This window comes from Eretmochelys imbricata, chromosome 24 (genome assembly GCF_965152235.1).
Source record: "Eretmochelys imbricata isolate rEreImb1 chromosome 24, rEreImb1.hap1, whole genome shotgun sequence".
NCBI lineage: Eukaryota > Metazoa > Chordata > Testudines > Cheloniidae > Eretmochelys > Eretmochelys imbricata.
In genome coordinates this window covers 14,880,367-14,901,715 of record NC_135595.1, presented here as the reverse complement: position 1 = coordinate 14,901,715, position 21,349 = coordinate 14,880,367, and the positions used below count along the sequence as shown (strand labels likewise).

The 21,349-nt window shown below is 53.6% G+C and overlaps 1 protein-coding gene across 1 annotated transcript in view; it reads left to right on the top strand.

Annotated features, from left to right (window-relative positions):
- Positions 1 to 21,349, top strand: part of LOC144279949 (IgGFc-binding protein-like) — a 141,026-nt gene that overhangs the window by 85,840 nt on the left and 33,837 nt on the right. Inside the window, exons 29-43 of the mRNA XM_077841654.1 lie at positions 516 to 1,105; positions 1,528 to 2,101; positions 3,020 to 3,219; positions 3,616 to 3,757; positions 4,329 to 4,660; positions 5,969 to 6,542; positions 7,915 to 8,513; positions 10,365 to 10,926; positions 11,908 to 12,503; positions 12,927 to 13,500; positions 14,419 to 14,618; positions 15,016 to 15,157; positions 15,729 to 16,060; positions 17,369 to 17,942; positions 19,315 to 19,913. Of these exons, the coding sequence (XP_077697780.1) occupies positions 516 to 1,105; positions 1,528 to 2,101; positions 3,020 to 3,219; positions 3,616 to 3,757; positions 4,329 to 4,660; positions 5,969 to 6,542; positions 7,915 to 8,513; positions 10,365 to 10,926; positions 11,908 to 12,503; positions 12,927 to 13,500; positions 14,419 to 14,618; positions 15,016 to 15,157; positions 15,729 to 16,060; positions 17,369 to 17,942; positions 19,315 to 19,913 (6,590 nt within the window). The remainder of the gene's footprint in view (positions 1 to 515; positions 1,106 to 1,527; positions 2,102 to 3,019; positions 3,220 to 3,615; positions 3,758 to 4,328; positions 4,661 to 5,968; positions 6,543 to 7,914; positions 8,514 to 10,364; positions 10,927 to 11,907; positions 12,504 to 12,926; positions 13,501 to 14,418; positions 14,619 to 15,015; positions 15,158 to 15,728; positions 16,061 to 17,368; positions 17,943 to 19,314; positions 19,914 to 21,349) is intronic.

The window sequence follows — 21,349 nt, the reverse complement described above, 5'->3', positions numbered from 1 at the left end:
GCTCTGATCTGATCCCAAGACAGGGGAACGGACTGGCTCACGGGCAGGGAAATAGAATTTGGGGCCTGTCCCCTAGAGGGTGCGAATTCCAATCCAGGCCCTGCCTGGGGGCGAGAAGTTGACTCAGTGTGGGTTGTCCAGGGAATGGGATATAGGGCCTGTATTTCACGAGCATGTGAATCTTATGCAGGTCCTTATTGTACGAATGAGCCTGTCACAGAGCTCACGGTAATAACTGGAGGTAAATACACCTGAGCTGCCAGTGTTAGAAAAGGTCAAGAGCTGAACGGGCCATGGAGACTGAACTCTTCTCTCTCAAGGGGTCCTGCAACGACATATTGGCAAGGCACAGTATGAAGGAATTTTGCCCGGCAGCTTCCTATACTGCACCCAACAGACTCCATTCTCCAGGGCTGTCATCAGGCTCCCTTCCTCAGCCCTTACATAGTTACATAGTTCAGAATCCATCTAGTTTTCTTTTTTGGGATGCTAAAGTCTTGTTGTTTCAATGGCAGGTCTCTCCTGTGCCCAAAACAGCCACTACGAGGTCTGCGCCCAGGGCTGCCAGTCCACCTGCAGCAGCCTCTATGCCCCAGTTCAGTGCTCTGCCCAGTGCTGGGAAGGCTGCGTGTGCGATGAGGGCTTTGTGCTCAGCGGTGATGAGTGTGTCCCTATATCCCAGTGTGGCTGTGTCTACCTGGGATTTTATTATAAGGCTGGGGAGACCTTCCACCCAACGTGCCAGGAGCAGTGTGTGTGCCAGGCCAGCGGAGACGTGGTGTGTAAGGGGTTGTCCTGCCGCCCTAATGAGGAGTGCAAGCTGGTGAATGGTATCCGGAAATGCCAGCCAGTCGGATCCGCAACGTGTTCTGCTGCCGGAGACCCCCACTACCTCTCCTTCGATGGGGTCGCCTTTGATTTCCAAGGCACCTGCACCTACATCCTAGCCAAGACCTGCGCTGATGCCAGGAACCTGACATCCTTTTCCGTAAAAGTGGAGAACAAGCCCTGGGGCAATGGCAAGGTGTCTGTCACCAAGCTGGTGTCCGTGGAGGTCTATGGGCTCAAGGTCACCCTGCTGCAGAACAGGAAGGGGCTCGTCATGGTAAGTCCTACTCAAGATGTTCCTGCAATGGGGCAGCCCCACTGATGTGGCAATGCAAGGGCACTTGTCTCCTGGGTCACTCATTAGGAGCGCACAGGCAGGAGGGGTCAGACATTCAGGTTCTGATCCTGACCTTACTGGCACCAGTGCCAGTCTAGAGGCATCCCACTGAAGAAAGCAGAATCGCTCTGGATTTTCTCTGGGACAAGTGAGATCATAATCCAGCCCTCAGCATATTACGCTCAGTGGATGATTGCAGAGTAAGCCCAGGGATCTGAGATCAGAAATGGCCATAATTTCATTGAGTTCAGTGGAGTCACAACAGATTTGCCCAGGTGTCATTGAGACCCTATCTTGTGCCCATAGCCCACCCCAACAACATCCACTGCCCCGGTTCACAGGGAATACTCTGTGTCTTCCAGGTGGACGGGGTGTTTCACGACCTGCCTGTGATCGTGGCCGATGGGCAGCTCCGAGCATATCAGCACGGCAGGAATGTCCTTGTGCAAACTGACTTTGGCCTCACCGTGAGCTACGACCTGGTTTACCACGCCAGAGTCACTGTCCCAGGGAACTACCAGGGCCAGATGTGCGGCCTGTGCGGGAACTACAATGGGCGTCGGGACGACGAGTTCCTGCTCCCGGACGGGAGCGCGGCCCCTAACGTGGCAGCCTTTGGTTCCGCCTGGAAAGTCCCGATCCCGGGGGTGGCCTGTGACGACGGATGCGCCGGGAACAGCTGCCCGGTCTGCAAGGAGAAGAAGAAGGAGTTCTTCAAACAACGCAACTACTGCGGGCTGCTCACGGCCCCTGACGGCCCCTTCGCCTCCTGCCACGGCATGGTCAGCCCCAGCGTGTATTTCAACAACTGCCTGTATGATGTGTGCTTGGGCAACGGGGACTCCCAGGTCCTGTGCCAGAGCATCCACAGCTACGTGACGGCCTGCCAAGAGGCCGGGGCCCCTATCCAGCCCTGGAGGAGCGCCTCCTTCTGCCGTAAGTGCCGCGATGCTGGTGTAGAAGGGCCTATCCCACTCGCTCCCCTCCCGCTGGGGGGCGGGAAGAGCGATTCTAGGTATGTCATTCCAGGCCTCGGGGCTTCTTGAGAGACTCCTTTGGGTGGGAACCAACAAGGTCATATTCCCTTATAAAGGTGATCTGGTCCTCTCGTCCCTGTCAGATTCTCCTCTCCTTCATGTCTGTCCCTCTGAGCCTGAGGTGGGCAAACTACAACCCGTGGGCCACACCCGGCCCACTGGACCCTCCTGCCCGGACCCTGAGCTCCTGGCCCGGGAGGCTTGCCCGGCGCCATGCTCTGGGAGGCAGGGCGGTGAGCTCCTGGGGCAGCGTAGCTGCGGAGCCCGGCCTGACCCGGTCTCTGTGCTGCGCTGTGTGTGGGGGGCTCCAGCCGGGCTGCGCTGTGTGTGTCTGAAGCACCGGCAGCCAGGCAGCGTGGTAAGGGGGCAGGGAGCCGGGGGGTTGGATAGTGGGAGGGGAGTTTGAGGTGGTGGTCGGGGGTCGCAGTGTGGATAGGGGTCGGGGCGGTCAGAAGGCGGGGAACAGGGGGGTTGAATGGGTGCAGGGGTCTCTGGGGGAGGAAGTCATGAAGGAGAGGGGGTTGGATGGGGCGGCAGGAGTCAGTCAGGGACGGGGGATCTGGGGACAGTCAGGGGACAGGAAGAAGGGGTGGTTGGATGGGGCAGGAGTCCAGGGTGGGAGGGGGCTGTCAGGGGACCAGAAGCAGGGGGGCGTGGATAGCGGGTGGCGGCCGGGCCACGCCCCCCTCCCCTAACCAGCCCTCCATACAATTTCCAAAACCCGATGCCGCCCTCAGGCCAAAAAGTTTGCCCGGCCCTGCTCTAAGTTGTGGGCTGAGATCTCTCCAGCCATCAGTTGCTTCTTTCTCTGCCTTAGCTCTGCGCTGCCCGGCCAACAGTCACTACGAGGTGTGCGCCGACCTCTGCACCACCACCTGTGCCAGGATCACCGACGCCAGGAAGTGCCCAGACACCTGCGCCGAAGGCTGCCAGTGTGACGATGGCTTCCTCTTCGATGGCCAGGGCTGCGTGGCTCTGCAGAGCTGTGGGTGCTTCAAGAAGGGGATATATTACCAGGTACCGCCCCCTGCTGGGGTGTTAACTCCTATCCAGTCACGTCCTTCACGCCCTGCTCTCATCAGCCATGTTGGATCAGACCATTGTCGGTTGCCAATGGCAATACATGAATCTCGTTGAAAGGCACTAATGGCACAATCCTGGTTCCATGAACCGTGTCTCTGGCAGGGCGGTGGAGTCTAGTGGTTAGAGCAGGGAGCTGGAAGTCAGGACTCCTCGGTTCTCTCCCCAGCTCCGGGAAGGCAGTCGTGCCAAGTGGAGTAGAGCGGCTGCGGACTGGGAGATAAGACACTCGGTTCTAGTCCCAGATATGGCCTCCCTGTAAATGAACATCTCCGCACTGAATAACTACCTTTCCCCGGGCTACATTGTGTTCTTTTCCCTTTTTTCAAACAGCCTAATGAGACGGTTCTGACCAACAAGTGCCAGCAAAGCTGCACCTGCACTCCTGCCCAAGGGGTGACCTGCGAAGCCCACAGCTGCACCAGGGATGAAACCTGTCAGATCAGAGATGGAGTCATGCAATGCATCAACAGAGGTGAAAGAGAGTGCAAGAGTTAAACAAGAAGAGAGGTGAACGTAGAGATAGAGAGTCCTTACAGCAGACTCAGTGGAGTCAGGACAGCTGAGGAGCTGGCGCAGAGTAGAGTTTCCATCCTTAGATCTAGGAAGCGAGTGGGGACTAGTGGTTAGAGCCGGGGGGGTTTGTGAGCCTGGACTCCTGGGTTCTATTCACAGCTCTGGGAGGGGTGGGGGTAGGTTACATGGTGGGTTCTCTGGGTTGGAGCCGATGGGCTGGGAGGCAGGCTATGTCAAATCAAGTCATTGATTCTCTCCTGGGCTTTGGACCAGGCACTTGACTGTCAAGAGGTAAAGAAAAGTATCCTCTGGGCCTGCCGCTTTGCTCAAAGGTTGAGGTCCTTACTTGACCTATTTACTTAATCCCTACTCAGGGAGAGCTTTTACAGGAAACCATCTCCCGTTGACTCCTCTCTGGTTGGCCCCTCTTCCGAATGGCTTTGGGTGGGTAACTGGGCCTGTGCTGAACCGAGCTCCCCTGCCCCCCTAGCCCTCACTCTCACGGATTGCTGGGATTTCTCTCCTTTCAGATCCCTGCAAAGTCCTGACGTGTCGGGCTAAGGAGACGTGCAAGGTCCAGAACGGCCGTGCGATGTGCGTTCCCAACTTCATTGGAACCTGCTGGGGCTGGGGGGACCCGCACTATCACACCTTCGACGGGCTGAACTTCAACTTCCAGGGCACCTGCACCTACACCCTGGCCAAGTACTGCGGGAGTGACAACACCCTGGTGCCCTTCACCATCGATGAGAAGAACGACAACAGGGGAGGCAACCAGGCTGTCTCCTACGTGCGCCTGACCAACATCTACGTCTATGGCTACAACATCTCCATCTACAAGAAGGAAGTTGGGAAAATCAGAGTGAGTACAAAAGTGCAAAAATGATTGGAGAGCTTACATTTGGAATAAAAATATCTCCCTATGGGTACATCCATACCCATACACATCTACCTATCCATCCATCCATCCGCATACCCATCTGTCTATATCTCTGTCTATCCTTCCCCATACATATGCATCCATCTTACCATCCAGGCCAAGACAAATCTGTCAATCCATCTGTCAGGATACACATCTATCCGTCCCTCTGTTTGTCCCCATATAGATCTCTCTTTCTCTCCACCCAGCCCATACACATCAATCCGTCTCTTAATCTATCACCATACACATCTGCTTTTTCTCCATCGATCTATCCCACCATCCCCATACACAGCTATCTATCTCTCTGTGCTGGTTGAAGACCAATTTTCTTTTGGAAAATGTCAACATCTCTTTTCTTCCATTCATACAAATGGGCCAGTACTTTTGTTTGTTTCTTTTTCAAGAATTTCTGCTGAATCAGGTCCTTTGTTTTGAAATAGGTATCTTTTTTTAAAAAAAGAAATGATATTTAGAAATTTTAAAATAGAAATTTTTCCAGATTATCAGAAAGAAAATCCCCTTTTTGTGATCTCAAAGTGGCCATGAAAAGAAACAAGATCGAAAATGACAACATTCCAAAAGAAGAACAGAATAAGCGAGAAATGAACCGATTTAAAATTATCTGCTCCGGGCCCCTGGGCCCTCCCAATTCACCTGGGCAATCTTGCCTCCATGGACCACATAGGATCCCCCAGTCAGCCTCGGTCCCCCAGAACTCTTGTTCTACCAGTCTCCCCATGTCGCGGGATCCCTCCAGGCCACACAGGATAAACAGTTCCTGTCTTCCTTCCACAACTCTCTCGCTCTCTCTCTCTAGCTCTTTGGTTTTGTACTGCCGCCCATCACCATAGGAGCCAACCATCCTCTACATAACATGTATTGACCAGAGTAAAGTCTCTGCTCCAATCCATGGAGCTTCTGGCTTTTCTCCTCTTTTTGTGGTAGAAAAATCTTCACTTGCAGTAGGATTTTGTGGTGAGTTGGGTGGGTTTCAAGCTGTGAATATCATTGCTTCGTTCTTGTTGGGAAGCTTTATTAAAGGGGAGTCCAGGTCACACTCTGGATTTATCTAATCTGCACTGGGAATTCATTCCACAGCCAGATCCCCTGCACAGAGAACATCTGATCTCTGAGGACTCAAGTGCTTAATTGGGGCTTTCTAATCTTTCTTGTCCCAGAGGAGCAGAACTCTTGGAAGAGGTGAGATGAAAAGAGAAATAACCATTGGTTCTTTCCTCCTATCTCTAGATCAATGATGTGACTACCAGCTTGCCGGTGACCCTGGAAGACGGTAAAATCAAGCTCTACCAGAGCGGTCTCAGTGCTATCCTGCGGACAGACTTTGGTCTGCAGGTGTCGTATGACTGGAATTGGCACCTGATCATCACCCTCCCCAGCAGCTATTATGGGGCCATGGGCGGCCTTTGTGGGAACTTCAACCAAAAGCGTGGAGATGAGATGACGTCACCCAACGGCACCCGAGTCTCTTCCATCGTGGAGTGGGCCAGGAGCTGGAAAGTCAAAGACCGGGACCCCTTCTGCTGGGACGATTGCAAAGGGACATGCCCGACGTGCGATAAGAGCAAGCAGAAGATCTACGGGGGCGACGAATATTGTGGTTTGATCAGCAAAAGACCAGGAGGGCCCTTCAGAGAGTGTCACTCCAAAGTGAGCCCCCAGGACATTTTTGACAGCTGCATCTACGACGTGTGTCTGAACGGGGGAGCCAAGAACATCCTGTGCCAGGCGCTGGAGGCCTATGCAGCCATCTGCAAGAAACAGGGCATCACCGTCTATGACTGGAGGACACCGTCCGGCTGCGGTGAGCTCGGTGGTTTGTTTTTTTTATTGACAAAAGCAGCAATTAGACTAGAGTTACTGTGCTGCTTGAGGAGATGGCCAGTGGGCGGAGTGTCAGGGCAGACACCAGGCCTAGATCCTGCACCTTGGCAACTAGACACCATGGGGATGTGGGCTTGAGAAGCCCCTATAAGAGACTAGCTAGATTGAGAATCGATGGACACATGGTTTTCATAGATTGGATTAGATGAGAGAAAGGAAGAGTCTCCAAATATCGTTAGGAGGATGGATTAGATGAATAGGGAGATTAAACAGGTTTAATAGATTGGTAGATGGATTAGATGGATTGGGTGATTAAATAGATTCACTGGAGGATACGTGGATAAAATGGATGGAGAGATTAAATGGGTGTAATAGACGGGTAGGTGGGTTCGATGGATAGAGAGATAAAGAGATTTAATGGATGGATAAATGGATTAGGTGCACGGGGAGATAAAGTCAATTAGAGGTAAAGATTGGTCGATTGGATGCTGAGCCAGAGGGACGGCTGGCTAAACGGGGGGGAGGGATAGCTCAGTGGTTTGAGCATTGGCCTGCTAAACCCTGGGTTGTGAGTTCAATCCTTGAGGGGGCCATTTCGGGGGCAAAACATGGGGGATTGATCCTGCTTTGAGCAGGGGGTTGGATTAGATGACCTCCTGAGGTTCCTTCCAAGCTTGATATTCTATGATTCCATGATTAGGTTCTAGATTAGACAGATATAGATACTCCTGGATGTACACGTCAATTAGATGGAGGCAACGACAAAGATTTATTACAATCTAATGTAAAGAAAATCTCACTTCCGCACTTCAAAGAAGGGGTGTTCAGCATTGTGTAAGAGGGATGTAAGTGAAGAATAGAAAAGCGGGATGGATTTGGTGGGTGAAATGGCTGGAAGAGAGGGATGGATCAGAAAGCGATGGAAAGATGGACCCATCCGAAATACTACCTGAAAATACAGGGTCCCAACCCAGTAGGATCTCCTGAGTCTTTCCACTTCCGCGGGACGTGTGCTGAGTCTGAGGTCATCTGGTGTGGGCGGGGCTCCAGAGGAGGCCTTGACAAGTGAGGTCTCATCTGCTCTGGGTGAACTTTGCAGATTTTCTTGGATTTTCTCTACAAAGAGAGCATTTCCCTGCTCTCCCAGCTAGCAAACTCCTTTGCCCAACGGGGTTGTTCCCTGTGCTCTACTCCAGAGGCGGCCTTAGTGTGGCTGCTTGTACATCGGGCCTGTGATATAGAGGATGCCGATTGCACATTAGAATTTCTCTCTAGCTCTTGCTGCATGTAAGCGGGTGTTTTTAGTTCATTTCCTGTGATGTTAAATCTCCCCCTCTCTGACCCCCTCCCAGTCCTGCTCTGCCCTGAGAACAGCCACTACGAGGCCTGTGGGAACGCCTGCCCGGCCAGCTGCTCCGACCAAACCGCCAACTCCTCCTGCCTGGAGCCCTGCGTGGAGACCTGCCAGTGTGACAACGGTTACGTCCTGAGTGCCGGCCAGTGTGTCCCCGTGGAGAGCTGTGGCTGTGACTACAATGGCCGCTACTACAAACCCAACGAGGAGTTCTGGGCCGATGAGAACTGCCTCTCTCGGTGCAGATGTGATCCCAGCTTGGGCATGGTGCTTTGCCAGGAGACCGGCTGCAAGGCCAGCGAGAGATGCGCCGTGATCAACGGGGTCCGTGGCTGCTCCCCAATCAGCTACTCCACCTGCACGGCCTCCGGAGACCCTCACTACACCACCTTTGACGGGAAAAAGTACGATTTCATGGGCACCTGCATCTACCTTCTGGCTGGGGTCTGCTCCGAGGACCCCACGCTCACCCCATTCAACATCAAGGTGGAGAATAACAACCGCGGCAGCAAGGCCGTGTCCTACACCAAAGTGGTGACCTTGGAGGTCTACGGTAGAAACATCACTGTCAGCCAGCAATATCCCCGCAAGATCAAGGTAGGGACGGAGAGCCACAGGACTACAGTCAACAGTGTGCCCTTGTTGCCAAGAAGGCCAATGGCACTTTGGGATGTATAAGTAGGGGCATTGCCAGCAGATCGCGGGATGTGATCGTTCCCCTCTATTCGATATTGCTGAGGCCTCATCTGGAGTACTAGTGTCCAGTTTTGGGCCCCACACTAGAAGAAGGATGTGGAAAAATTTGGAAAACGTCCAGCGGAGGGCAAGAAAAATGGTTAGGGGACTGGAACACATGACTTATGAGGAGAGGCTGAGGGAACTGGGATTGTTTAGTCTGCGGAAGAGAAGAATGAGGGGGGATTTGATAGCTGCTTTCAACTACCTGAAAGGGGGTTCCAAAGAGGATGGATCTAGACTGTTCTCAGTGGTAGCAGATGACAGAATGAGGAGTAATGGTCTCAAGTTGCAGTGAGGGAGGTTTAGGTTGGCTATTAGGAAAAACTTTTTCACTAGGAGTGTTGTGAAACACTGGAATGCGTTACCTCGGGAGGTGGTGGAATCTCCTTCCTTCGAAGATTTTAAGGTCAGGCTTGACAAAGCCCTGGCTGGGATGATTTAGTTGGGGATTGGTCCTGCTTTGAGCAGGGGCTCGGACTAGATGACCTCCTGAGGTCCCTTCCAACCCTGATATTCTATGATTCTATGACTTCTCGGGGAGCTGTGAGCAGGAACTCTTGCTGTTGATGATACATTACCCATTATTTCTCTCCCCGTTTCAGAAATGAGACCTGCGTCCATTGTACACTGAGCTGGTGGTGGGTGTGTGGGAAGGAACTGAGTGCCTCTTTGTGAATATATAGGGCAGGATTTTCTCCTCTCCATCAGGGCCGTTTTGCCACTGTAACTGCTGTGCATTCAACTGACTCACTCATTTAGCTGGGGATCGGGTCCCATTCCCTCCACAGGAGCTATGCCCAATTCCCACCAGCTGGGGATCTGGCCCCATTGACTCCAGGGGAGTCAACACCCTAAAAGCTTCCTCCACTAAAGTACTTGATCCTGACTTCTGTTGCACGAAGGCCCTTTCCAGGTATCTGACAGCAGAAAGTTGGGAGTCAACTGCATTTACACTGCCCAAGGGGTGTGAGAGAGTCTTAGGGCTGTTTCCAAATAAACTGCTAATGTGGCACAATGGACTTGCCGTAGCTGCGGCGCTTCAGTGAAGAGGCTGCCAATGCCAATGGCAGGAGGTCTCCCATTGGTGTAGGTAAGACACCTTCACAAGAGGCACTCGCTAGGTTGACAGGAGAATTCTCCCGTTGACCTGGCAACGTCTACACCAGGGGTCAGGTCAGTTTAACTGCGTGGGTCAGGGGTGTGGAGTTTTCACACCCCGGAGCGATACTGATACTGCCCTAATTTACTAGTGTAGAGCAGGCCTTCGTGTAATTGGGAATTCAGACCATCCCCAAGACGTGTGTTCCAGATAGACAGGCTCTTTGTGAACCTGTCCTGCAAAGCTGCTCTCATCGCTAGACCCCACTCCCTGACCAGAGCTGGGGTTAGAACCCAAGAGTCCTAGCTCCCAGCCGCCGCACTCCAACCACTGCCTTCCCAGAGTTGAGGATAGGAGCCAGGAATCCTGATTCCCATCCCCCTCTGCTGTAACCCACCAGATCTCACTCCTCTCCCGGAACGGGGGATAGAACTCAGGAGTCCTGGCTCCCAGCCTCCCCTGCTCAAAGCTACTAGGCCCCACCCCATTTCTTCCCTTCCCTTCGCCACCCCTCCCTGAGCCAGGAATAAAACCCAGGAGTCCTGGGTCCCCACCTTCTGCCTGCAGTATTCATTCAAAATTAACCCCTGGCCCTGCCGTGTCTGTTCCAGGTGGACGGAGTCTTTGTGGCCCTGCCTTTCTACCATGAGGAGAAGCTACAGGCTTACGTCAGCGGAGCCCAAGTCCTCATCAAGACCGCCTTCGCGCTGAGGGTGACCTTCGACGGGAGCCTGGTCCGGGTCACTGTGCCCAACACCTACGCCAACGCCCTCTGCGGCCTGTGCGGTGACAACAACCAAACTGCCAGTGACGACCTGACCATGAGAGACGGGAGACGGGCAGCCAACGCCGTCCAGTTCGCAGAGAGCTGGAAGGTGGGGGAGGTCCCGGGCTGCTCAGACAGCTGCATCGGGAAGTGCCTGGTCTGCAGTGAGGCTCAGAGACAACCCTACAAGGGAGATCGGTACTGCGGGGTCATCACCAGAGGGGACGGACCGTTCAGAGAGTGCCACGGAGTCATCGACCCAGCCCCTTTCTTCGACGACTGCGTCTTTGACACCTGCCAGTACAAGGGTCTCCGGGATGCTCTCTGCAGTGCCATAAGCGCCTACGTGATGGCCTGCCAGGCCAGGGGCATCCGGATGGGGCAGTGGAGATCAGCCTCATTCTGCAGTGAGTGTCGCCTACTAGAATCTGCTTTAAGGACTGGCTAGTCTCCGCACCCTCCGCAGGGGGCTCAGAAGGGCTCAGCCGTGTGTCTCTGGCCTTACACACCTATCAGCTTGCAGTAGTGTTGCCAACCGTAAAGGTCACCTACTCAGCTTCGCTTTATACTTGTGCTATAGCAATGTAATCCTGTCTCCTTGCTGGCACCTGTCTCCCAGGGGTTGGAAATACTTTGCCAACACTAGAACCATAGAATCATAGAATATCAGGGTTGGAAGGGACCTCAGGAGGTCATCTAGTCCAACCCACTAGTCGTCCTTCCCGTCAGGGTGCAGGAAAACGGACACCGAAAGAACTAAAGCAAGTAACTCAGAGTCACCCGAGAAGCCAGTGGCAGAAGCCAGTTATCCTGACTCCCAGTCCTCCATCACTAAACATTACACAGCAGCCCACTCCAGAATTTGGGACTCACCTTGCAACACGTCCCCTTGTCTGCAGCTCTTACCACTGGACCAAACGCCCCTCCAAGAGTCAGAAAGAAAACCCCGGAGTCCTGACTCCTTCCCAGCCCTTCTGGGACTAAGCTACTAGAGCCTCATCCCTTCCCAGAGCTGGCAATAGAACCCAGAAAACCTGATTGCAAGCCCTCCAGCTCTGATTTGCTAGATCCCTTTGACTGCTCACAGCAAGGAATAGAACCCAGGAGCCCTGAGTGCTAATCTCCCCTGCTTTTAACCGCTAGACGCCACTGTCCCCCCAGAGCCAATGACAGAGCCTAGCAGTCCTGGCTCCCAGCCCTCCCTGCTCTAAGCCAGGGAACCCCACTTCCCGCCCTGAACCATGACTAGAACCCAGGAGTTTTGGCTCCCAGTTCCCGCCAACAACACGATTGTAAGTGATACCTGCACATTTTCTTCTGGTGGTGCATTAATTTAAGAAGCTTTCTCTCACGGCCATCTGCACGTTCCCTCTGCCCCTCTCCTACAGGTCCCACCTGCCCCAGTAACTTCCACTACGAGCTCTGTGGGAGCGGCTGCCCTGCCACCTGCCATGGGCTCTCGGCGCCGGACGGCTGCGATGCCCCCTGTGCCGAAGGGTGTTTCTGCGACGCCGGGTTCCTCCTGAGCGGAGACCGGTGCGTCCCCGTCGCGCACTGCGGCTGTGTGCACCAGGGCACGTACTACAGGAAGGGAGAGGTGTTCTACGCCAGCGCCTCCTGCCGGGAGCGGTGCCGGTGCCAAGACAACGGGGTTGTCCAGTGTCGGGAGGCCTCCTGTGGAGCCAACGAGCAGTGCAAGGTGGCGGATGGCGTCCGGAAATGCCACCCTGTCGGATCTGCAACGTGTTCTGCTGCCGGAGACCCCCACTACCTCTCCTTCGACGGAGTTGCCTTCGATTTCCAAGGCACCTGCACCTACATCCTGGCCAAGACCTGCGCTGACGCCGGGAACCTGACATCCTTCTCCGTGAAGGTGGAGAACAAGCCCTGGGGCAATGGCAAGGTGTCTGTCACCAAGCTGGTGTCCGTGGAGGTCTACGGGCTCACGCTTACCCTGCTGCAGAACAGGAAGGGGCTCGTCATGGTAAGTCCTGCTCAAGATGTTCCTGCAATGGGGCAGCCCCACTGATGTGGCAATGCAAGGGGCACTTGTCTCCTGGGTCACTCATTAGGAGCGCACAGGCAGGAGGGGTCAGACATTCAGGTTCTGATCCTGACCTCACTGGTACCAGTGCCAGTCTAGAGGCATCCCACTGAAGAAAGCAGAATCGCTCTGGATTTTCTCTGGGACAAGTGAGATCATAATCCAGCCCTCAGCATATTACGCTCAGTGGATGATTGCAGAGTAAGCCCAGGGATCTGAGATCAGAAATGGCCATAATTTCATTGAGTTCAGTGGAGTCACAGCAGATTTGCCCAGGTGTCATTGAGACCCTATCTTGTGCCCATAGCCCACCCCAACAACATCCACTGCCCCGGTTCACAGGGAATACTCTGTGTCTTCCAGGTGGACGGGGTGTTCCACAACCTGCCTGTGATTGTGGCCGATGGGCAGCTCCGAGCGTATCAGCACGGCAGGAACGTCCTTGTGCAAACTGACTTCGGCCTCACCGTGAGCTACGACCTGGTTTACCACGCCAGAGTCACTGTCCCAGGGAACTACCAGGGCCAGATGTGCGGCCTGTGCGGGAACTACAATGGGCGTCGGGACGACGAGTTCCTGCTCCCCGACGGCAGCGCGGCCCCTAACGTGGCAGCCTTTGGTTCCGCCTGGAAAGTCCCGATCCCGGGGGTGGCCTGTGACGACGGATGCGCCGGGAACAGCTGCCCGGTCTGCAAGGAGAAGAAGAAGGAGTTCTTCCAACAGCGCAACTACTGCGGGCTGCTCACGGCCCCCGACGGCCCCTTCGCCTCCTGCCACGGCATGGTCAGCCCCAGCGTGTATTTCAACAACTGCCTGTATGATGTGTGCCTGGGCAACGGGGACTCCCAGGTCCTGTGCCAGAGCATCCACAGCTACGTGACGGCCTGCCAAGAGGCCGGGTCCCCTATCCAGCCCTGGAGGAGCGCCTCCTTCTGCCGTAAGTGCCGCGATGCTGGTGTAGAAGGGCCTATCCCACTCGCTCCCCTCCCGCTGGGGGGCGGGGAGAGCGATTCTAGGTATCTCATTCCAGGCCTCTGGGCTTCTTGAGAGACTCCTTTGGGTGGGAACCAACAAGGTCATATTCCCTTATAAAGGTGATCTGGTCCTCTCGTCCCTGTCAGGTTCTCCTCTCCTTCATGTCTGTCCCTCTGAGCCTGAGGTGGGCAAACTACAACCCGTGGGCCACACCCGGCCCACTGGACCCTCCTGCCCTGCCCCTGAGCTCCTGGCCCGGGAGGCTTGCCCGGCGCCATGCTCTGGGAGGCAGGGCGGTGAGCTCCTGGGGCAGCGTAGCTGCGGAGCCCGGCCTGACCCGGTCTCTGTGCTGCGCTGTGTGTGGGGGGCTCCAGCCGGGCTGCGCTGTGTGTGTCTGAAGCACCGGCAGCCAGGCAGCGTGGTAAGGGGGCAGGGAGCCGGGGGGTTGGATAGTGGGAGGGGAGTTTGAGGTGGTGGTCGGGGGTCGCAGTGTGGATAGGGGTCGGGGCGGTCAGAAGGCGGGGAACAGGGGGGTTGAATGGGTGCAGGGGTCTCTGGGGGAGGAAGTCATGAAGGAGAGGGGGTTGGATGGGGCGGCAGGAGTCAGTCAGGGACGGGGGATCTGGGGACAGTCAGGGGACAGGAAGAAGGGGTGGTTGGATGGGGCAGGAGTCCAGGGTGGGAGGGGGCTGTCAGGGGACCAGAAGCAGGGGGGCGTGGATAGCGGGTGGCGGCCGGGCCACGCCCCCCTCCCCTAACCAGCCCTCCATACAATTTCCAAAACCCGATGCCGCCCTCAGGCCAAAAAGTTTGCCCGGCCCTGCTCTAAGTTGTGGGCTGAGATCTCTCCAGCCATCAGTTGCTTCTTTCTCTGCCTTAGCTCTGCGCTGCCCGGCCAACAGTCACTACGAGGTGTGCGCCGACCTCTGCACCACCACCTGTGCCAGGATCACCGACGCCAGGAAGTGCCCAGACACCTGCGCCGAAGGCTGCCAGTGTGACGATGGCTTCCTCTTCGATGGCCAGGGCTGCGTGGCTCTGCAGAGCTGTGGGTGCTTCAAGAAGGGGATATATTACCAGGTACCGCCCCCTGCTGGGGTGTTAACTCCTATCCAGTCACGTCCTTCACGCCCTGCTCTCATCAGCCATGTTGGATCAGACCATTGTCTGTTGCCAATGGCAATACATGAATCTCTGTTGAAAGGCACTAATGGCACAATCCTGGTTCCATGAACCGTGTCTCTGGCAGGGCGGTGGAGTCTAGTGGTTAGAGCAGGGAGCTGGAAGTCAGGACTCCTCGGTTCTCTCCCCAGCTCCAGGAAGGCAGTCGTGCCAAGTGGAGTAGAGCGGCTGCGGACTGGGAGATAAGACACTCGGTTCTAGTCCCAGATATGGCCTCCCTGTAAATGAACATCTCCGCACTGAAAAACTACCTTTCCCCGGGCTACATTGTGTTCTTTTCCCTTTTTTCAAACAGCCTAATGAGACGGTTCTGACCAACAAGTGCCAGCAAAGCTGCACCTGCACTCCTGCCCAAGGGGTGACCTGCGAAGCCCACAGCTGCACCAGGGATGAAACCTGTCAGATCAGAGATGGAGTCATGCAATGCATCAACAGAGGTGAAAGAGAGTGCAAGAGTTAAACAAGAAGAGAGGTGAACGTAGAGATAGAGAGTCCTTAGAGCAGACTCAGTGGAGTCAGGACAGCTGAGGAGCTGGCGCAGAGAAGAGTTTCCATCCTTAGATCTAGGAAGTGAGTGGGGACTAGTGGTTAGAGCCGGGGGGGTTTGTGAGCCTGGACTCCTGGGTTCTATTCACAGCTCTGGGAGGGGTGGGGGTAGGTTACATGGTGGGTTCTCTGGGTTGGAGCCGATGGGCTGGGAGGCAGGCTATGTCAAATCAAGTCATTGATTCTCTCCTGGGCTTTGGACCAGGCACTTGACTGTCAAGAGGTAAAGAAAAGTATCCTCTGGGCCTGCCGCTTTGGTCAAAGGTTGAGGTCCTTACTTGACCTATTTACTTAATCCCTACTCAGGCAGAGCTTTTACAGGAAACCATCTCCCGTTGACTCCTCTCTGGTTGGCCCCTCTTCCGAATGGCTTTGGGTGGGTAACTGGGCCTGTGCTGAACCGAGCTCCCCTGCCCCCCTAGCCCTCACTCTCACGGATTGCTGGGATTTCTCTCCTTTCAGATCCCTGCAAAGTCCTGACATGTCGGGCCAAGGAGACGTGCAAGGTCCAGAACGGCCGTGCGATGTGCGTTCCCAACTTCATTGGAACCTGCTGGGGCTGGGGGGACCCGCACTATCACACCTTCGACGGGCTGAACTTCAACTTCCAGGGCACCTGCACCTACACCCTGGCCAAGTACTGCGGGAGCGACAACACCCTGGTGCCCTTCACCATCGATGAGAAGAACGACAACAGGGGAGGCAACCAGGCTGTCTCCTACGTGCGCCTGACCAACATCTACGTCTATGGCTACAACATCTCCATCTACAAGAAGGAAGTTGGGAAAATCAGAGTGAGTACAAAAGTGCAAAAATGATTGGAGAGCTTACATTTGGAATAAAAATATCTCCCTATGGGTACATCCATACCCATACACATCTACCTATCCATCCATCCATCCGCATACCCATCTGTCTATATCTCTGTCTATCCTTCCCCATACATATGCATCCATCTTACCATCCAGGCCAAGACAAATCTGTCAATCCATCTGTCAGGATACACATCTATCCGTCCCTCTGTTTGTCCCCATATAGATCTCTCTTTCTCTCCACCCAGCCCATACACATCAATCCGTCTCTTAATCTATCACCATACACATCTGCTTTTTCTCCATCGATCTATCCCACCATCCCCATACACAGCTATCTATCTCTCTGTGCTGGTTGAAGACCAATTTTCTTTTGGAAAATGTCAACATCTCTTTTCTTCCATTCATACAAATGGGCCAGTACTTTTGTTTGTTTCTTTTTCAAGAATTTCTGCTGAATCAGGTCCTTTGTTTTGAAATAGGTATCTTTTTTTAAAAAAAGAAATGATATTTAGAAATTTTAAAATAGAAATTTTTCCAGATTATCAGAAAGAAAATCCCCTTTTTGTGATCTCAAAGTGGCCATGAAAAGAAACAAGATCGAAAATGACAACATTCCAAAAGAAGAACAGAATAAGCGAGAAATGAACCGATTTAAAATTATCTGCTCCGGGCCCCTGGGCCCTCCCAATTCACCTGGGCAATCTTGCCTCCATGGACCACATAGGATTCCCCAGTCAGCCTAGGTCACCCAGAACTCTTGTTCTACCAGTCTCCCCATGTCGCGGGATCCCTCCAGGCCACACAGGATAAACAGTTCCTGTCTTCCTTCCACAACTCTCTCGCTCTCTCTCTCTAGCTCTTTGGTTTTGTACTGCCACCCATCACCATAGGAGCCAACCATCCTCTACATAACATGTATTGACCAGAGTAAAGTCTCTGCTCCAATCCATGGAGCTTCTGGCTTTTCTCCTCTTTTTGGGGTAGAAAAATCTCCACTTGCAGTAGGATTTTGTGGTGAGTTGGGCGGGTTTCAAGCTGTGAATATCATTGCTTCGTTCTTGTCGGGAAGCTTTATTAAAGGGGAGTCCAGGTCACACTCTGGATTTATCTAATCTGCACTGGGAATTCATTCCACAGCCAGATCCCCTGCACAGAGAACATCTGATCTCTGAGGACTCAAGTGCTTAATTGGGGCTTTCTAATCTTTCTTGTCCCAGAGGAGCAGAACTCTTGGAAGAGGTGAGATGAAAAGAGAAATAACCGTTGGTTCTTTCCTCCTATCTCTAGATCAATGACGTGACCACCAGCTTGCCGGTGACCCTGGAAGACGGTAAAATCAAGCTCTACCAGAGCGGTCTCAGTGCTATCCTGCGGACAGACTTTGGTCTGCAGGTGTCGTATGACTGGAATTGGCACCTGATCATCACCCTCCCCAGCAGCTATTATGGGGCCATGGGCGGCCTTTGTGGGAACTTCAACCAAAAGCGTGGAGATGAGATGACGTCACCCAACGGCACCCGAGTCTCTTCCATCGTGGAGTGGGCCAGGAGCTGGAAAGTCAAAGACCGGGACCCCTTCTGCTGGGACGATTGCAAAGGGACATGCCCGACGTGCGATAAGAGCAAGCAGAAGATCTACGGGGGCGACGAATATTGTGGTTTGATCAGCAAAAGACCAGGAGGGCCCTTCAGAGAGTGTCACTCCAAAGTGAGCCCCCAGGACATTTTTGACAGCTGCATCTACGACGTGTGTCTGAACGGGGGAGCCAAGAACATCCTGTGCCAGGCGCTGGAGGCCTATGCAGCCATCTGCAAGAAACAGGGCATCACCGTCTATGACTGGAGGACACCGTCCGGCTGCGGTGAGCTCGGTGGTTTGTTTTTTTTATTGACAAAAGCAGCAATTAGACTAGAGTTACTGTGCTGCTTGAGGAGATGGCCAGTGGGCGGAGTGTCAGGGCAGACACCAGGCCTAGATCCTGCACCTTGGCAACTAGACACCATGGGGATGTGGGCTTGAGAAGCCCCTATAAGAGACTAGCTAGATTGAGAATCGATGGACACATGGTTTTCATAGATTGGATTAGATGAGAGAAAGGAAGAGTCTCCAAATATCGTTAGGAGGATGGATTAGATGAATAGGGAGATTAAACAGGTTTAATAGATTGGTAGATGGATTAGATGGATTGGGTGATTAAATAGATTCACTGGAGGATACGTGGATAAAATGGATGGAGAGATTAAATGGGTGTAATAGACGGGTAGGTGGGTTCGATGGATAGAGAGATAAAGAGATTTAATGGATGGATAAATGGATTAGGTGCACGGGGAGATAAAGTCAATTAGAGGTAAAGATTGGTCGATTGGATGCTGAGCCAGAGGGACGGCTGGCTAAACGGGGGGGAGGGATAGCTCAGTGGTTTGAGCATTGGCCTGCTAAACCCTGGGTTGTGAGTTCAATCCTTGAGGGGGCCATTTCGGGGGCAAAACATGGGGGATTGATCCTGCTTTGAGCAGGGGGTTGGATTAGATGACCTCCTGAGGTTCCTTCCAAGCTTGATATTCTATGATTCCATGATTAGGTTCTAGATTAGACAGATATAGATACTCCTGGATGTACACGTCAGTTAGATGGAGGCAACGACAAAGATTTATTACAATCTAATGTAAAGAAAATCTCACTTCCGCACTTCAAAGAAGGGGTGTTCAGCATTGTGTAAGAGGGATGTAAGTGAAGAATAGAAAAGCGGGATGGATTTGGTGGGTGAAATGGCTGGAAGAGAGGGATGGATCAGAAAGCGATGGAAAGATGGACCCATCCGAAATACTACCTGAAAATACAGGGTCCCAACCCAGTAGGATCTCCTGAGTCTTTCCACTTCCGCGGGACGTGTGCTGAGTCTGAGGTCATCTGGTGTGGGCGGGGCTCCAGAGGAGGCCTTGACAAGTGAGGTCTCATCTGCTCTGGGTGCACTTTGCAGATTTTCTTGGATTTTCTCTACAAAGAGAGCATTTCCCTGCTCTCCCAGCTAGCAAACTCCTTTGCCCAACGGGGTTGTTCCCTGTGCTCTACTCCAGAGGCGGCCTTAGTGTGGCTGCTTGTACATCGGGCCTGTGATATAGAGGATGCCGATTGCACATTAGAATTTCTCTCTAGCTCTTGCTGCATGTAAGCGGGTGTTTTTAGTTCATTTCCTGTGATGTTAAATCTCCCCCTCTCTGACCCCCTCCCAGTCCTGCTCTGCCCTGAGAACAGCCACTACGAGGCCTGTGGGAACGCCTGCCCGGCCAGCTGCTCCGACCAAACCGCCAACTCCTCCTGCCTGGAGCCCTGCGTGGAGACCTGCCAGTGTGACAACGGTTACGTCCTGAGTGCCGGCCAGTGTGTCCCCGTGGAGAGCTGTGGCTGTGACTACAATGGCCGCTACTACAAACCCAACGAGGAGTTCTGGGCCGATGAGAACTGCCTCTCTCGGTGCAGATGTGATCCCAGCTTGGGCATGGTGCTTTGCCAGGAGACCGGCTGCAAGGCCAGCGAGAGATGCGCCGTGATCAACGGGGTCCGTGGCTGCTCCCCAATCAGCTACTCCACCTGCACGGCCTCCGGAGACCCTCACTACACCACCTTTGACGGGAAAAAGTACAATTTCATGGGCACCTGCATCTACCTTCTGGCTGGGGTCTGCTCCAAGGACCCCACGCTCACCCCATTCAACATCAAGGTGGAGAATAACAACCGCGGCAGCAAGGCCGTGTCCTACACCAAAGTGGTGACCTTGGAGGTCTACGGTAGAAACATCACTGTCAGCCAGCAATATCCCCGCAAGATCAAGGTAGGGACGGAGAGCCACAGGACTACAGTCAACAGTGTGCCCTTGTTGCCAAGAAGGCCAATGGCACTTTGGGATGTATAAGTAGGGGCATTGCCAGCAGATCGAGGGATGTGATCGTTCCCCTCTATTCGATATTGCTGAGGCCTCATCTGGAGTACTAGTGTCCAGTTTTGGGCCCCACACTAGAAGAAGGATGTGGAAAAATTGGAAAACGTCCAGCGGAGGGCAAGAAAAATGGTTAGGGGACTGGAACACATGACTTATGAGGAGAGGCTGAGGGAACTGGGATTGTTTAGTCTGCGGAAGAGAAGAATGAGGGGGGATTTGATAGCTGCTTTCAACTAGCTGAAAGGGGGTTCCAAAGAGGATGGATCTAGACTGTTCTCAGTGGTAGCAGATGACAGAATGAGGAGTAATGGTCTCAAGTTGCAGTGAGGGAGGTTTAGGTTGGCTATTAGGAAAAACTTTTTCACTAGGAGTGTTGTGAAACACTGGAATGCGTTACCTCGGGAGGTGGTGGAATCTCCTTCCTTCGAAGATTTTAAGGTCAGGCTTGACAAAGCCCTGGCTGGGATGATTTAGTTGGGGACTGGTCCTGCTTTGAGCAGGGGCTCGGACTAGATGACCTCCTGAGGTCCCTTCCAACCCTGATATTCTATGATTCTATGACTTCTCGGGGAGCTGTGAGCAGGAACTCTTGCTGTTGATGATACATTACCCATTATTTCTCTCCCCGTTTCAGAAATGAGACCTGCGTCCATTGTACACTGAGCTGGTGGTGGATGTGTGGGAAGGAACTGAGTGCCTCTTTGTGAATATATAGGGCAGGATTTTCTCCTCTCCATCAGGGCCGTTTTGCCACTGTAACTGCTGTGCATTCAACTGACTCACTCATTTAGCTGGGGATCGGGTCCCATTCCCTCCACAGGAGCTATGCCCAATTCCCACCAGCTGGGGATCTGGCCCCATTGACTCCAGGGGAGTCAACACCCTAAAAGCTTCCTCCACTAAAGTACTTGATCCTGACTTCTGTTGCGCGAAGGCCCTTTCCAGGTATCTGACAGCAGAAAGTTGGGAGTCAACTGCATTTACACTGCCCAAGGGGTGTGAGAGAGTCTTAGGGCTGTTTCCAAATAAACTGCTAATGTGGCACAATGGACTTGCCGTAGCTGCGGCGCTTCAGTGAAGAGGCTGCCAATGCCAATGGCAGGAGGTCTCCCATTGGTGTAGGTAAGACACCTTCACAAGAGGCACTCGCTAGGTTGACAGGAGAATTCTCCCGTTGACCTGGCAACGTCTACACCAGGGGTCAGGTCAGTTTAACTGCGTGGGTCAGGGGTGTGGAGTTTTCACACCCCGGAGCGATAGTGATACTGCCCTAATTTACTAGTGTAGAGCAGGCCTTCGTGTAATTGGGAATTCAGACCATCCCCAAG